The sequence below is a fragment of the Rattus norvegicus genome, chromosome 1, assembly GCF_036323735.1.
Source record: "Rattus norvegicus strain BN/NHsdMcwi chromosome 1, GRCr8, whole genome shotgun sequence".
Taxonomy (NCBI): Eukaryota; Metazoa; Chordata; class Mammalia; order Rodentia; family Muridae; genus Rattus; species Rattus norvegicus.
In genome coordinates this window covers 212,685,217-212,703,432 of record NC_086019.1, presented here as the reverse complement: position 1 = coordinate 212,703,432, position 18,216 = coordinate 212,685,217, and the positions used below count along the sequence as shown (strand labels likewise).

General features: G+C 49.0%; 1 protein-coding gene across 1 annotated transcript; it reads left to right on the top strand.

Annotated features, from left to right (window-relative positions):
• The first annotated feature begins 269 nt into the window (after positions 1-269).
• Positions 270-16,742, top strand: Slc22a20 (solute carrier family 22 member 20). Its single transcript, NM_001394904.1, has 10 exons — positions 270-780; positions 865-968; positions 1,792-1,946; positions 3,486-3,654; positions 4,343-4,466; positions 5,513-5,628; positions 14,214-14,428; positions 15,223-15,331; positions 15,429-15,635; positions 16,410-16,742. Exons 1-10 carry the CDS (start codon positions 406-408, stop codon positions 16,504-16,506), a joined length of 1,671 nt encoding a protein of 556 aa, NP_001381833.1. The 5' UTR covers positions 270-405; the 3' UTR covers positions 16,507-16,742.
• The last annotated feature ends 1,474 nt before the right edge of the window (positions 16,743-18,216 follow it).

Below are 18,216 nucleotides of genomic sequence, written 5' to 3'. Positions count from 1 at the left end.
GACTCACTGGTTAGGCATGGTTGTCTGTTCAGTAAGTCCCATGAATCTCTCTCTATTCCTGGGATTACAAGATCCTGCCACCATGGCCTTCGTTTTAAGCGAGTGCAGTTTAATGCATGCAAGGTACTGAAGCTGCCAACCCAGCTATCCTCTAGTGCCAACGCTCGGCTTTTCTAACTCAAGAGGAGATGGAGAGACAACTGGAGAAAGAGCCTGGGGAGTGGCACCCTGCAGATGTAGGGGACACTTAGGCCTCCTGTGGGGTGTAACTGGATCCTCTGAGCTGCAGTTTAGAGAAGGCCTGTGTGGTCTTGACCCCTGGCCTGATCCTCCACCTCCAGGTCCCCTCCCCTGCCTTTTAACATAAGGCCTGGGCAGGCTCCACCTAGGGTAGGGCCCTTGGCCATGGCCTTCACAGACCTGCTGGATGCCCTGGGCGGTGTGGGTCGCTTCCAGCTTGTCTATACAGCCTTGCTGTTGCTGCCCTGTGGGCTGCTGGCCTGCCACACCTTCCTACAGAACTTCACGGCTGCTGCGCCCCCTCACCACTGCCAGCATCCTGCCAACTACACAGAAGCTACCACCAATGACTCAGGAGCCTGGCTGAGGGCCACCATACCCCTGAACCAACATGGGGTTCCTGAGCCATGCCAGCGCTACACAGAGCCTCAGTGGGCCCTTCTGGAACCCAACACCTCCTCCCATGGAGTGGCCACAGAGGGCTGCAAGGATGGTTGGGTCTATGACCGGAGCATTTTCCCATCTACTATTGTGATGGAGGTCAGAGGTGGGTGGGTGGCTTGGGGGGGCTCGGAGGAGGCTACTGCCTAAGGACAAGGCTTAGCACTCCTCTCTCCCCAATAGTGGGACCTGGTGTGTGAGGCCCGCACCCTTCGTGACCTGGCTCAGTCCATCTACATGTCCGGGGTGCTGGTGGGAGCCGCCTTGTTTGGTAGCCTTGCCGACAGGTGAGCCTTTGGGGAGGTCCTAGTCTGCCAGGGAACGCCCTTGAGTTCACCTATACTCTGTCTTTTCCTTATTCCTTCTGTTATTTGGGGCTTTGGGTTTTTGTTTTGTTTTGTTTTGTTTTCTTTTTTTTGTTGTTGTTTTTTTGTTTTTGTTTTGTTTTGTTTTTCTAAGACAGGGCTTCTCTTAGTAGTCCTGACTGTCCTAGAACTCACTCTGTAGACCAGACTGGCCTCGAACATACAGAGATCACTTGCTTCTGCCTTCCAACTGCTGGAATTAAAGGCATACACCACCTGGCTATTCCTTCTTTTCTTTCCCTCCTCTTTTTGTGTGCATGTGTCTGTATGTGTCTAAATGCAATAGGGGTTTGCATGTGTGTGTTTGTGTGTGTGTGTGTGTGTGTGTGTGTGTGTGTGTGAGAGAGAGAGAGAGAGAGAGAGAGAGAGAGGGAGAGAGAGAGAAAATTTTTCTTTTCTTTTTTTTTTTTTTGAACTTCTGATTCATCTGCCTCCACTTCCCAAATGCTAGAATTATAGGCATGGACCTCTTTTCAAACTCTCCTCCTTTCCCCAGCAACGACTAAGTCTCTCAGCCTCTGATATTCCACACATGTCCCTCTATCCCTGATCAGCCTTGGCCAGCAATACTGGGGTCCAGGCAGTTGCATGTGGTATTTTGAGGGGTGGCTTCTACTGGGTATCTCATCTTCCCCTTGATTGCTTGGGTGTCCCCACCAAGGCACAAGTGTCAGACACGGGCTTTACCTCCTTGGTGATGTCTAGCTGCCTTGGGACTCTCTAGCCCCTCACTCTTTGGGTTCAGGTTGGGTCGCAAGGCCCCGCTGGTCTGGTCGTACCTGCAACTGGCAGTTTCAGGGGCTGTCACAGCCTATGTGGGCTCCTTCAGTGCCTACTGCATCTTCCGGTTCCTGATGGGCATGACCTTCTCTGGCATCATCCTCAACTCCCTCTCCCTGGGTGAGTCCAGTCCAGGTGGGACCCAGGGGGGCTGGGGTCATGCAACAAGGGAATTACAACATCACAGGACAGCTTTTTGAATTTTGCTTTATTGTAATTCTCACCCAGAAACAGCAACTCAAAACCTCCTACCCAGAGGTCTGGATTTGACAGACTGTGACCCTGGCAGCAGCAGGCAGTGGTGGCCTTTCTTGGGTCTGGGTTTCAGTTGACTAATCTGTGAGCTGAAAGGGTCAGATTGATTTCATGAGAGTTACTCAATAGTACCTACTAATCATCTATGAGGTGCCAGGCTTACGTGGGGTCACATAGGTGACTGGGACACAGGGCTATAAGACAGGATGATGTCCAAGTGAGCCAGCTATGGTGGCTCACACCTGCAATCCCAGCTCTTGGGAAGTGGAAGCAAGAGGACCAGGAGTTCAAGACCATCCTCAGCTGGGTAGCAAGTTGGAGCTTGCATAAGCCACATGAGTCTGTACATAAAGGGTGGCGGGGAGTTCATACAATCAAATGACTCCAATCTGACAACCCAAAATCCTGAACCTTAGGGCAGGGTGCCGTAGTGCATTAATATAATCCCAGCACTCAGGAGGCAGAGGCAGGAGGATCACACATTTGAGGCCAGCCTGATCACCATAGAGAGTTTGAACTCCCGGGTGCTAACCAGATAGGAATGTCACCCTTCAGGGATAAGGGATAAGCTGGAGCCTGTAGGTGACCCTGGTGGAAGGCATTATGAAGCAATAGAGCCCACTCTGAACACAGGGCTCCCGCCTGCCTGTGCTGCTTGGAACGACTTAGTTTGCTTCTGAAGATGTTGCCAAGCTCAGACACTTCAGTTCTCCATAGGCAGGTGGGCCTTTGATTTCAAGATGGGAAAGATGTTGGGTCAGGGAACCAGGTGTACAAACCAGTACCCCTTCCCTGCCTTATTCTGTCCCAGCATTTGGACATCGGAAGGTGCTAAGCATATACTGGGACCTCAGATATCCAGTTCCAGCAGTCACCTTCGGAAAGGGTAGATGTCCCACCATAGCTTACAGCAAATGCCTGAGATTCATCAGCCTAGTTCATACCAAAATGGCCTCCATATGACACAAACGCGTAAGCTCTTGTGTGCACATGCACACTCACAGAAGGAGGGGGCATGCCACACTCTGTCTCAGGAAATTCAACCTTACAATGAAGACTTTTTGTTTGTTTGGTTTGGTTTGATTTATTTGAGACAGGGTTTCTCTAGGTAACAGCTCTGGATGTCCTGGAACTCACTTTGTAGACCAAGGCTGGCCTCGAACTCACAGAGATCTGCCTGCCTCTGTCTTCCAAGTGCTGGGATTAAAGGTTTGCACCAGCACCACCCGGTTACAATGAAGCCATTTCAGAGTCTGGTGTCCTACAGCGAGTGCCCTGCCGTAGGCCACATAAGAATGTTGTCTAGGTAGATCTTGGTGTGGCCACAGTCATGAGGAAAGGGCGGGAGAATGAGGTAGCTGTGTGGTAGATGAGTCACTCCAGCTGGCTGCCTTTCTTTCACAGTTGTAGAATGGATGCCAACCAGGGGCCGGACGGTGGCAGGCATCTTGCTGGGTTTCTCCTTCACCTTGGGTCAGCTCATCCTGGCTGGCGTGGCATACCTGATCCGCCCCTGGCGATGGCTGCAGTTTGCTGTGTCTGCTCCTTTCCTGGTCTTTTTCCTCTACTCTTGGTACGTGCAGCCGAGCGGGCTGGGCTGGGGCATGCGTCTGATAGGTGGAGGTGGCTCCTTGATAGGTGGAATGTAGAGTGTCTGCAATGAGCTGAACACAGAGAACAGAGGCAACATGAGGGCCACTGGTCCCAGGTGAATAGTTTAAGGAATCTTTGACCAGCCTCTTTCCGCGGCATGGGGCTCTGGAACACACAAAATGATTTTGCCTGTATTAATTCCACTGTACTTCACAAAAACCCTTTGCATTTTGTAAAGGGGGAACTGAAGTACAGCCCAGAGAGGGGCCATGATTTTTCAAGGCCACGCAGCTAGGGTAAGAACTAGATGCAATTCAATACCAAGTGTGTCTTTGAGGACTCTTCAGTGATTCTCTGTATATGCTACAAAAGAAAAAAGAAAGAAAAAAAAGAAGGAAGGAAGGAAAGAAAGAAAGAGAAAAAAGAACAAAGAAAGAAAGAAAGGAAATGGGCAGGCAAGATGGCTCAGCCAGTAAAAAACATTTGACTTCAAGTTTAACAATTAGAATTCAATTTCTGGAACCCACATATATATATGGAAAACCTGTCTCAAAACAAAACAAATAACAACAAAGGGATGTAACTGGAATGCTGCCACCTGTCTTTAGGGTCTGGCAGAATGAAGGTGTGTTGGGATTGCAGGTGGAAATGATCCTTCTGTACCCCAGGTGGCTTCCAGAGTCATCCCGATGGCTCCTCCTTCACGGCAAGGCCCAGCAAGCTGTGCAGAACCTACGGAAGGTGGCCATGATGAATGGCAGGAAGGCGGAAGGGGAAAGGCTGACTATAGAGGTGAGCGGATGTGAGGATGAAGGTCCGGGGTAGATTTTTGTGGGATGGACAGGGGGAGACAGGTGTGGTAGAGGTTTACCCAGAGATGAAGATAGAGATAGGTGGACCCCAGGGACTCGATTGCCGGCCAGCCTAGCTGGTGATAAATTCCAGGTTCAGTGACAAAACCTTGAACTTCAAAAAAAAATTCTAAAAGAAATACACACATCAAGGGGCATGGTGGTACAAGCCTTTACTTTCAGCAATCAGGAGGCAGAGGAAGGTGGATCTCTGAGTTTAAAGCCAGCCTGGTCTACAAAGGGAGTTCCAGGACAGCCAGGGTTACACAGAGAAACCCTGCCTCAGAAAAAAGGAACACATACACAGAAAGCACAAAGGAGTGATTGTCAGCATTTGCCTCTGCACTACTCCCGCATGTGAGTGCACCCATAAACATGAGGACACTCACACCACAGGAAGAGGAGAAGGAGGAGGAGGAAAAAGAAACAAAGGATTGGGGCCAGCGAGATGGCTCAGTGGGCTAAGCATGTGCTGCCCAGCCCGATGACCCAATCCTCAGTACCCATGCCATGGAAGGAGGGAACTGACTCCTGAAAGTTGTCCTCTGCCCTCCACATACATGCACACACATGTGCTCGCACACAAAATAAATAAATGTAGCACAAAACTATAAAAAAGAGAGACATGGAGGTTTGGAGAGGTCTGGGAGTTTGCCCTGTGAGGACATGGTGGGGCTGTGTTGGAGATAGAAGCCGGACCATGCCCGTGCTATGCTAGCCCAGCGCTCTAACCTTCACTCCAGCCCAGCTTCCTTTAACCACTGTCTGATGCTGTGGTGAAGTTACTGGGAATTGAGGGAGAGCATCTGTGATGCCACAGAACCTCAGGGGTGTGTTGCAGCCCCCACTGCATCACAAAATCATGTAACAGTCTTTGGGGGCCTTAGTGAAGAGGCAGGTATGGCCAGATGTCATGCCAACAAACACAAGGAAGCACTGTTTCGAACCCTCACCCTCGATGCCCTGATCACACGTTTCCTCTCCCAGGTAGTGAGCTCCTATATCCAGAATGAGTTTGCAAGTGTCCGCACCTCCAACTCCATCTTGGATCTCTTCAGAACGCCTGGCATCAGAAAGGTCACGTGCTGTCTCATGATGGTCTGGTAGGTGATGGCTCATACCTTTGACTTGAGGGGGGCACATCCTTTCTGCTCTCATTAACAAACGTTATCCTGATACCATCCTAACGTACATGGAGTCAATCTTGTGTCATTTCCTTTCGGCACCTGGCCCTTAGGGCTGGGGAAACCGCTCAGTGGCTCAGAGCGCTTGCTCTGCGAGTCTGAGGGCCTGACCTCGAATCACAGCCCCTGGGTAAAGAAGCGAAGCCCGGCCTGCTGTGCCTGTAACTCTAGCTTTGGTCAAATGGACCTTCAGGTTCAGCTTTAAGGGAATAAAAGGCATCGAAAGATAAAGATGCCCGATGCCCTCCTCACATGGAAAAGCACATCAGCCCAGACGGATGCATACATAAGCAAAGAAGGTGTACATATACACATGTACACACACACACACACACGCACACACACACTCACACACCACACACATGCACACACACTCCTACACTCACACACCACACACACATACACACATACACACATACACACACTCACACACATTCACACACATACACACTCATGCACACATGCACACATGCACACACACACATACATACACACACTCACACACATGCACACACACTCCTACACTCACACACCACACACACACACACACACTCACACACCACACACATACACACACTCACACACATGCACACACACACATACACACACACACTCCTACACTCACACACCACACACACATACACACACACTCACACACACACTCACACACACACTCACACACACACACACACTCACACACCACACACATACACACACTCACACACATGCACACACACACATACACACACACACTCACACACCACACACCACACACACTCACACACATGCACACACACACATACACACACACACTCACACACATGCACACACACACACATACACACACTCACACACATGCACACACACTCCTACACTCACACACCACACACACATACACACACACACACTCACACACATTCACACACATACACACTCATGCACACATGCACACATGCACACACACACATACATACACACACTCACACACATGCACACACACTCCTACACTCACACACCACACACACATACACACACTCACACACATTCACACACATACACACTCATGCACACATGCACACATGCACACACACACATACATACACACACTCACACACATGCACACACACTCCTACACTCACACACCACACACACACACACACACACTCACACACCACACACATACACACACTCACACACATGCACACACACTCCTACACTCACACACCACACACACATACACACATACACACACTCACACACATTCACACACATACACACTCATGCACACATGCACACATGCACACATGCACACATGCACACACACATGCACACACACTCCTACACTCACACACCACACACACATACACACATACACACACTCACATTCACACACATACACACACATGCACACACACTCCTACACTCACACACCACACACACACATACACACACACTCACACACATGCACACACACACTCACACACCACACACACATACCACACACACATACCACACACACATACCACACACACATGCACATACACACTCACACACACCACACACACATACACACATACACACACTCACATTCACACACATACACACACATGCACACACACTCCTACACTCACACACCACACACACACATACACACACACTCACACACATGCACACACACACTCACACACCACACACACATACCACACACACATACCACACACACATACCACACACACATGCACATACACACTCACACACACCACACACACATACCACACACACATGCACATACACACTCACACACCACACACACACATACTCACTCACACACTCACACACCACACACACACATGCACATACACACTCACACACCACACACACACACATACACACTCACACACTCACATACCACACACACATGCACATACACACTCACACACCACACACACACTCACACATACACACTCACATACCACACACACATACCACACACACATACCACACACACACTCACACATACACACTCACACACACCACACACACATACCACACACACATGCACATACACACTCACACACCACACACACACATACTCACTCACACACTCACACACCACACACACACATGCACATACACACTCACACATTCATACACACACACACACACAATTAAAAAGGTCCCCCCTAAGCTGGGTATGTTGGTGCACACCTTTAGTCCTAGCACTTGAGAGGCAGAGGTATGGGAAGGGGGGACCTCTGAATTCCAAGGACAGCCTGGTCTATAAGGAGAAGTCTTGAAAAACAAAACAAAACAAAAAGGTCACCTCCCAGAGGCTGGAGAGATGGCCCAGGAGTTTAGAGCACTTACTGCTCTCACAGAGGAGCCTGGTCCGACTGCTAGCACCTTCGTGGTGGCTCCAATGAATCTGACATCCAATTTCAGGGGAATCTAATACCCTCTTCTGGCTTCTGAGGTTATCAGACACCCATCTGGTGTTCATGCATACATGGGGGCAAAACACTCATACATAATAATGTTGGTTTTTTTTAGATCAAGGTTACAGCTGACGGGGGTGGGGGGTGGGCGGCAGTGCACCACTTTGATTCCAGTACTTACGAGGCAGACGCAGAGACAAGTGGATCCCTGTGAGTTCGAGGCCAGCTTGGTCTACAAAGCAAATTCCAGGACAGCCAGAGATACACAGAGAAGTCCTGTCTCAAGACAACAACAACAAAACTAAAGTTACACCAGCACCTGGTACCCTGTGGTGAATCAACATTGTAGATGAAACATGATGTTGATCTGGAGTGTTTACATTTGAGCAGAAGGTCTTACCTGTGCACATGTGAGGCACATAAACTCACACAGATACACACATACATGCACGCACAAATAAAAACAAGTAAGCAGGGCTGGAGAGATGGCTCAGTGGTTAAGATCACTGGCTGCTCTTCCAGAGGTCCTGAGTTCAAATAAATTTTTCAAAAATAACCAAGTAACAAAACTTTTTAAAAAAAGATTTACTTATTTTATGCATGTGAGTACACTGTAGCTGTCTTTAGACACCACAAAAGGCCATCAGATCCCATTACAGATGGTTGTGAGCCACCATGTGGTTGCTGGGATTTGAACTCAGGGCCTCTGGAAAGCAGCCAGTGCTTTTTTTTTTTTTTTTTTTTTTTTTGGTTCTTTTTTTCGGAGCTGGGGACCGAACCCAGGGCCTTGAGCTTCCTAGGCAAGCGCTCTACCACTGAGCTAAATCCCCAACCCCGCAGCCAGTGCTCTTAACCACTGAGCCATCTCTCCAATCCAAAAACACTAAAAAAATAAAATAAAATAAAATAATAAAATAAAATAATAATCACTTTAACAAATAAGTAATAAATTTATTACTAATGAGTAAATTGTTTATAATTTAACACATAAATAGAAAAAAGGGCCTGAAATTTAGCCCAGTGGTAGGGCACTGGCCCAGCATATACAAAGTGCTGGGGCCAATCCCTGAATGAAACAAAACAGAAAGTCAGTCTCATTTATTACATAGACTGGGAGGGGCAGGTAGAAAACAGATGAGCATCCTTGGTCTGTCCTCTGCATTGCCTGGACATTAAATATTCAAAGCTGATACTTATGAGGGAGGAAGGCAGGCAGTGGTTACTGCAGGATGGGCCATGTGAGGGTCCAAGTAAAGACACGAGACGTGTTTCCATTTTTTTAGTGGCCGGACATTATGTTACCTGATTTGGGGACGTGTTCCCTGGGCTCTGAGAATAAAGTTTCCTGAGCTCTTGGAGATCCCAAGACCTCAAGGACGGACTTGTGTTGTAAGCCCACCCTGCGCGCCCCCACCTCCATCCCTGCCACCTCGCCCCCATTCTTGGTGGAGCCTTCCCTCTGGCCCGCCCTCCTGCAGCGCCCTCTGGTGTCCTGCCACTTCCTCACTGTCCTACTTCTTGGAGAAACAAACCACCAACTCCAAACTGAGGTTGAAAGATCTCTTTTGGATCCTTCCAGAAAGAATTAGCGAAGACTTATTTTTGTTACGAGGCAGCAATCCACAGCTTAGGCAGAGGTGGTGCCGTGGGCCTTCAGAAAGGATTCTCCAAGCGTCCTGACCCCGTGAAGCCTCCTGACTTGTGTAATTTTGTTTTATACAGAAAATCTTGGCCGTTTTCAGGGCTCCCTTGAAGCCCTGGGGCCTCACCAGGCCCCATCTGGATCCAATTGTACCATTTCTGTGGTGTAGAGAGAGGCTCTCTAGGCTGGGCTGGGGTGGGAACAGGGCTTTTGGGGCCCCAGGACGGCTAGGAGGATGAAAAGGGGGAAGAGAGCTTGTCATTTTGCACAAATGTCTCCAAGCCCTGTTGTTTCCTTTTATGGTTAATTTCCAAGTTACAAAAACAATGCATACTCACTGTACAAAGGAGAAAGAAAGGGAGTAAGGGAGGGAGGGAGGGAGGGAAGGAAGGAAGGAAGGAAGGAAGGAAGGAAGAAAAGAAGGAAGGAAGGAAGAAAAGTAAAAGAAAGAAAGTTAGTTCCAGGGCTGGAGAGATGGCTATACAGCAAGTTCAAAGCCAAGTCTGGGCTACATGAGACCCTGCCTTAAAACAGGCAAGACTCTGAGGAGCTGTGGCTTGAGTTTTGATCTCAGCACCAGCATTTACTGATGGATCTCGAATGTGTTAGTGTCTCTAAACCTGTTTCCCATCAGTCATGTGACTTTTATAATACTAGCCATCACTCAGTTCTGTCGTGAAGAGTGAATTACACAGAGGAGTTCCTGGGACAAAAGTGAACGTTCTCCGCTGGGTGTGGTTGAATTTGCCTTTGATCACAGTGCTACAATTAGACAATTAGAGGCAGGTGGATCTCTGAGATTTCAAGGTTAACCTGGGCTACTCAGGGAGTGCTAGGCAAGTCAGGCTATGTAGTAGAACCCTATCCTAAAAGGAGGCAGGTGTGTGTGTGTGTGTGTGTGTGTGTGTGTGTGTGTGTGTGTGTGTGTGTGTAGATGGCTCAGTGGTTAAGAGTACTGGCTGTGGGGTTGGGGATTTAGCTCAGTGGTAGAGTGCTTGCCTAGGAAGCGCAAGGCCCTGAGTTCAGACCCCAGCTCCGAAAAAAAGAACCAAAAAAAAAAAAAAAAAAAAGAGTACTGGCTGTTCTTCCAAAGGACCTGGGTTCGTGGTAGCTCACAACTGTCTGTAATTCCAGTTCCAGGGGATCTGACAACCTCACCCACACACAGACATGCAGGTAAAACATCAATGCACATAAAAAACTAAAAATTTAAAAAGTTGTGTGCCAGAGAGAGAGAGAGAGAGAGAGAGAGAGAGAGAGAGAGAGAGAGAATATGAGCTCACTCTTGTTCTTCCCTGAAGATTGACCCCAGGGATGACAACACACATGCATGTGTGTTCCTTTCAAAACAGGTTAATACTCTGGTCTGCTACTTTTTCTTAAATTGACTTAATTATAGCTGAAATTCCGTCATTAAGTAAAGCCATAGCATATGGCAGATTTACAGTAAGTATTTGATAAGTCAGTGAATAATGAAAAAATAAGGGAAGGAAGGTGAGAATTTTGTCAGGTACAGTATTGTCAGACAGAAGGGAATCATGGAGAATATTGTTTAGTCAATTCTCCCTGTGTTGGGATACAGCTTGACATGATTGCAGCCATCTTGGATGTGGCACCCATCCCCCATTTGCTAACCTCACACAGTCCCCCAGCATGCATCAAACCTCGGTAGGCTAAGCAAACTTGACTGGGTAGTTGACCAAGTATTTAGTGCCAAGAACTGATAAAAAAGGACTGTTTCTTAACTGACATTTGATCTGTAAATGTTTTTGAGACTATCCAAGTACATTCCAATTGGTCCCCATCCACCTTGGCATAGCTTAGTGTATAAACCCCTTTCTCCTGCCCCTTGGCACCAAGACATGCATCCATCTGCAGGTCCATAGAAACTCGAAGCTTGCCAATCCTAGACAAGTCTGTCTCTTGGCATCTTCTGTCTTTGGTAGGTAGCCAGTTCTTGCTCTTGCTCTCCCTCCCTCCCTCCCTCCCTCCCTCCCTCCCTCCCTCCCTCCTTCCACCCCCCTTTTGAGACATGGTCTTTCTGTATAGCCTTGGCTGTCCTGGAACTTGGTTGCCAATTCTCCTACACCAGATTTTTCCAGAACATTTCTAATCCCGGTCCCACCTGATTGCCACTCCAGGTTGGTCATGGTCCAGTCTCTCTGGAAGGACCACTTCAGAAACAAAGCCATTTCTCACTCTCCCCTGGCAGCTGTACCAACAACATGCCCTCAGGGGTAGGGATGTACACCGGGTGGCTTTTGTCTAGCTGTTCTTCAACTTTCTCAAAGGCCACACTTGCTATGATCTGGTTTTCCTGACTTACAGCATCATCTGCCAAGCATCGATACCGTGATGTCAGCCCAGGTCCTGATGTCAGCCCAGGTCCCTGCACAGTGCTTATTCAAGGCTGAGCAGAAGGAATCTGTGTAGCTCAGCTCCGTGGCAGAGCCTTTGGGGAAAACATCACTTGACAGAGTTCAACTCCTCTGCGGCTGTAGGGTAGATGTCTCTCTCCATGGCCCACTCTCAGCTCCGAGACCACCTACATTCCTGGCCAGGTAGCAATCTCCATTTTAGTGGAGATCTCACTTCAGATTGTTCTGTCTGGGAGAAGCAGCACACACCTGCAGCCTCAGAGATGGGGAAGTAGATGCAGAAGAGTCAGAGGTTCGAGGCTAGCCTCTTAAAAATGACAAGCTGGAACCCAGCCTGGGCTACATGAGACCCTGTCTCGTAAAACTGAAAAGACGGGGTTGGGGATTTAGCTCAGCGGTAGAGCGCTTGCCTAGCGAGCGCAAGGCCCTGGGTTTGGTCCCCAGCTCCGAAAAAAAAGAAAAAGAAAAAAAAAAAAAACTGAAAAGACAATAAACTGTCTTAGGCTCTGAGTCTCCTCGTCCTTGACCTGTAGGCCCAGGCTTAAACACCTGATGTGCTTACAGCTTCTCTTACCCCACCCTCATTGATCTTCAAGCCCACTGACAAAAACCCTTCATTACACACGCAGAATCCTTTCAAAGCAACCCTAAGGTTGGTGTTCGGATACTAGGAGAGGGTTTGGGTAAACCCAGAACAGAAATGAGGTCTGTGCTACACTTATACCCGTCCACTCCCATCTGTGTCTTCTTTGTTATTTCAGTTGATCGGGTTTTGTTTGTTTTTAGAGGTGGGATGGAGTTGAGACTGGGTTTCTCTGTGTAGCCCTGGCTGTCCTGGAACTCCATTTGTAGACCAAACTGGCCTCCAACTCAGAGATCTGCCTGCATCTACGTCCTAAATGCTGAGATTAAGGGCGTGCACCACCACCTGGCTTGGTTGGTTGGGTAAGACAGGATCCATCTGTAGCCCAGGCTGGCTTTGGACTGTGCTGCCTTGGGCTCTCCAGGGCTAGCATTGAACGCACATTGAAAGCACCTGCACCTACCAAAAGTACATGGTGCAGCTGGACAACCTTTCATGTCTGATCCAGAAAGAGAACACAACTAGGTGTTTGGCTCTTGCCTATAACCCCAGAGTCTGGGAGGCTGAAGCAGGAGGATTAATGTGAGATTTGAGTCAGCCTGGGCTACAGTGAGTTTCAGGCCAGCTTGAGCTATGATGCAAGAGACTGTCAGAGAGAGAATGGGGAGAGGAGATCAAATGCAAATATCCTGTCTCAGAAAATAAGGCAGTACTGAAAGATGGCCCTCAGTTAAATCTCTCAGCACTCTACCTCTACAACCTGCCAAGTTCCATCCCTGGGACCCAAGGTAGGAGGGAAACCCACTCCCCAAAAGCCATCCTCTGACCTCCACATGTGGTACAAGTGCACAGACAATAATAATTAATTTAAAAAAGAAAACAAGATGGAGAGCGATTGCGAGACAGCTGCTGTCAGTGTCTCCCTTCCATGCACATGTGCACACAGGTGAGTGCACACACATGCAGTAGAGAGACATATACACCACACAGTCAATACGAAAATAGTAAGCAAAGACATAAATAGAGGTAAGGCTCTGAGACAGGATCACTATGTAACCCAGGCTGGTCTCAGTCTTGGGATCCTCCTGCCCCAGTCTTCCAAGTGCTGGGACCACAGGCACAGACTGGCATGAACTATATGGTTCCTGTGTTCTTTAACCTCTGTCTGTCCTCTTCTGTTTTGTCTGTTAGCACTGTTTGAATTCCAGCACTGAAGGTGTATTGACCGTGAAAACCAAAGATCGCCCTGAGCTCGGAGCCTGCTCAGGGGAGCGGGCGGTGAGACCAGGATGTAGTGCAGAAGTGCTCCAAAGTCTGAGGCATGGGGGGCCAGGAGGTGCTGCCAAAGGGATTTAGACTCCCTGAGGGAGAATCCCACGCCGCCGCCACACATCCTGTATCCCTTGCCTCGAGCTCCAGACAGTGAGTTGTGGGATGAAATGGGGCTATTCTGCTGCCTTTCCCAGGTTCTCTAACTCCGTGGCTTACTACGGCCTGGCCATGGACCTGCAGAAGTTCGGGCTCAGCATCTACCTGGTACAGGCTCTGTTTGGGATCATCGACATCCCAGCCATGCTGGTTGCCACCACCACTATGATTTATGTGGGACGGCGGGCCACGGTGTCCTCCTTCCTCGTGTTAGCTGGGCTCATGGTCATCGCCAACATGTTCGTGCCCGAGGGTGAGTTGTCACTGCCCCCCTGTAGTAGCCACATAGACACTAGACACAGGGTCCCAGACGTAGTGGGTGGCCCTCCGGAAGTGACCAGCAACACACTTATTATTCTAGCCCTTGGAAGGCTGAGGCAGGAGAAGCATCAGTTCTTGGCCAGCCTGGACTACAGACAGAGACCCTGTCTCAAGAGGGATAAAAGGAAACTTAAGCTGCCATGCCAGTGAGGAACTGGCATAACTGGTGCAGAGCTGCTCAGGTGTGGGCGTTTTGGGAAATCTCCTCAGCTGGTACATTTCCAGCCAACACCAATGCAAAGCAGGCACCGTAATTTGTTTGACCACCTCGTGTGGGACACTTGAGTCAGGCGGGGTTTGCAGTCTATGAACAGCAGCAGGACAGACGTGTTAATGACACAGTAGCAGGAAGTTCTGACTGAGCACCAAACACTTGGTGTGGGTGACCTGTGTCCGCCTTATGAACTGGCGTGCAAAGCCGTGCTAGGATTTCCCTCACCGACAGGACCGAAGGGCTCAGAAATAGGATGTCACTGTAGCTTAGTCACCTACCTGGGTCACAGCTAAGGTCTGAATCTAAGCCTGACCCCTACTCCCGTCCTGTCTGCTCAGCAGGCTGTGGTGACAGAGGCAAATGAACAAGCAAGCAGTCAGATGGAGACAGGGCCTTACTGTGTAGCCCTGGCTGGCCCGGGACTCTGCTTGTAGACCAGGCTGACCCCGCCTTCCATACCCCTGCTCCGCCTCTGCGCCTCACAGCTCCGCCTCCCTCTTTGGCCTCTTTAGATCTGCAGACCCTGCGGACAGTGCAGGCAGCACTGGGCAAAGGCTGCCTGGCCAGCTCCTTCATCTGTGTGTATCTGTTCACAGGAGAACTCTATCCCACAGAGATCAGGTGGGTATGAGGAGTGGCGCCCGCGCGGGGGTCCACTCTCCTCTCTGACTCTTTGGGGACACAGACCCAGCTGCTGATAGGTCTTCACTCCTCACAGGCAGATGGGCATGGGCTTTGCCTCTGTCAACGCCCGCCTCGGAGGCTTGGCGGCGCCCCTGATCACCACACTTGGCGAAATCAGTCCAGTTCTGCCACCTGTATCCTTTGGTGCCACTTCAGTCTTGGCTGGAATGGCTGTCATCTGCTTCCTGACTGAGACCCGCAATGTGCCACTGGTGGAAACTATTGCTGCTATGGAGAGCAGGTCAGTGTCCTATGGCACCATGGAGTGCGGCCCAAATCCACTATGGGCAACCAGAAATGCCTGGAAGTCATAGTAGTCTTCATTGCTATGCGTAAAAAGTCACTTTCTGGGGGCTGGAGAAATAGTTCAACTGTAAGAGTACTGGTGGCTACTCTTCCAGAGGTCCTGAGTTCAATTCCCAGCAACCACATGGTGACTCACAACCATCTGTAATGGGATCTGATGCCCTCTTCTGGTGTGTCTGGAGACAGCTACAGTGTATTTATATAAGATAGATAAATAAATCTTAAAAGAACAAGAGGGAAAAAACAACAACGATCCTCTATGCTGTCTTAACTCTCAATAAGAGCAGGTTCAACATGAAGAAAAAGCACAAGAATAAAGCTAGACCAGGAGACATAGGGAGGTTGGAGGGGCTCGGGAGGCAACACAGTGGTAGAGCACCTGCTGAGAACACAGCAAACCCCAGCACCACGTAAACTTGCTATGGCAGTGCACGCTAAACAAGGATTTGTAAGGCAGAGGCAGGCGGACCTCTGTCAGTTCAAAGCCAGCCTGACCTACATAGTGAATTCCAAGCCAACCACAGATATCTAATGAGGCAAACAAATGTTACAAACACAAACAAAAACTGGAAAATGAACATTGAGCTTTTTCTAAAAATGAAACCTGTTAAGACCAGGCAGGTAAGTGGGCGGGTCAGGAAATGACTAAAACAAGAAGATATCTTAAGTTTCAAGAAGATAACTGAAGTTTCTATTTACCTTTGAGCAGAGTCAAAGAAGGCCATTCCAAAAGAGACACAGAACAGAAGAATGAAGAAATTTCTCTTCAGCAGCTGGGGGCTCCTCCCCTCAAAGAAACCATTTAAGCTGCCAAGACCCTGGCACCGAGCAGGCTGCAGCTCAGCCTGTGCTAGGAGCAAGCATCCAAGTCCTGCTAGGAGATCCTGGTGCTGAACTCCATGCAAAGCCAGAGGACAGCATGGACTTTGCTAAGGAGCCATACCTGAGCCCAAGCAGAATGTTCTGGAAGGGGAAGTGACCTACAGGGACCCAAGGAGGTCATGCTGTCCACTGCAATAAAAGCACCACTGGTCCAGGGCCATCAGAGATGCTGGGTCTTTCCAAGGTCACAGTGACATCTGCATTCCATGGTTTCTCTGGCCAATTTTTATGACCACCACCCCCACCCCTGAATTCCAGAATTCACTCTGCTCATTCCTTTAGAAAGCATGACCGTTCCTTCACACATTATGGGAGAAAAGCTCATTTTTCCTGGGGTGTGGTGGAGGGATGGACTGTGTGTCTCCACAGGGGTGACACAGGTAGGGTGTCTTGTAGTTGTAGGGTGTCTTGTCTACAGTGGGCCTTGCAGTTGGTGTAACTGTTCATGAGCCAACAGTGAGACTACAGTTAGGAATGGCCTTTCCCTGTTGTTTATATTCAAAGCACTAACACTGTGCAGAAGTGGGATCTAGCCCAGTTTCCCAAAAGTCATAAAAGGGGCACATCCCTGCCACTCACAGCTTCCCTCTGACCTCAGGTCAGCATACAGTCCAGACTTTGGATACATTCCTATATCCTTGACCTGGAATTTGCTTTGTAGACCAGGCTGGCCTTGAACTCACAGAGCCTGCCTCTGCCTTCCAAATGCTGGGATTAAAGGTGTGTGTGGCACCTTGCCTGGCTGTGTTTTAATTTTTCTTGTATTCCTAAAGACTCTGGGGTTGGGGATTTAGCTCAGTGGTAGAACGCTTGCCTAGGAAGCGCAAGGCCCTGGGTTCGGTCCCCAGCTCCAAAAAAAAAAAAAAAAAAAAAGAACTAAAGACTCTGAATCTCTGAAAGTATGGCAGCCATCCAGACATGGAGGACATGAGTTCAAGACACTGTCTGGCCCAGGGGAATCTCAAAAACTCTGACCTAAGTGCACAGAACAAATCCCTTCAGGGTAGCAGGTTAGACCACTGAGCATGATCCCCTCCCAGGTTCTATGAGTCAGGAAGGCATAGGACCTTGGTGGCACATTTCTGGTGCAGGGACTTTACTGAGCCTGCTGTCTATACATTGCCTGGATCTGCTTTACAACTGCCTCACTCCTGCTCCAGGGGCTCTGGTGCCCTCTTCTGGCCTCTTTAAACACTGCACTCACACTCTCACACACACACACTACATTCACACACATAATTAAAAATTTAAAATCACCCATGGTCATTTGCACCATAAAATGAGTTATTAAGACTTGTTCCTGGTAAGAGGAAGGAAGAGAACCCTATATTTCAAAGAATCATATTTTAAGCCATTATGACAGAAATATATAATTAATTCTTTGAAAGCTGCTGTAGCGGCACACATCCATAATCCCAGCACTCAGGAGGCAGAGGAAGGAGGATCAGGAGCTCACAGTTCCACAGAGAGTTCCAGGCCAGCCTTAGGCTATAAGAGACCCTGTCTCAAAACTAAGAAAAGGGGTTGGGGATTTAGCTCAGTGGTAGAGCGCTTGCCTAGCAAGCGCAAGGCCCTGGGTTCGGTCCCCAGCTCCGGAAAAAAAAAAAAAAAAAAAAAACTAAGAAAAGAGACAA

What these genes read in the sequence shown, in the direction of transcription:
- Slc22a20 (NM_001394904.1), top strand. Translation starts at nt 406, where the DNA reads ATGGCCTTCACAGACCTGCTGGATGCCCTGGGCGGTGTGGGTCGCTTC. An exon ending in CATCTACTATTGTGATGGAG is followed by an intron (nt 781 to 864) that starts GTCAGAGGTGGG and finishes TCTCCCCAATAG; the next exon opens with TGGGACCTGGTGTGTGAGGC. An exon ending in TGCTGTCTCATGATGGTCTG is followed by an intron (nt 5,629 to 14,213) that starts GTAGGTGATGGC and finishes TGCCTTTCCCAG; the next exon opens with GTTCTCTAACTCCGTGGCTT.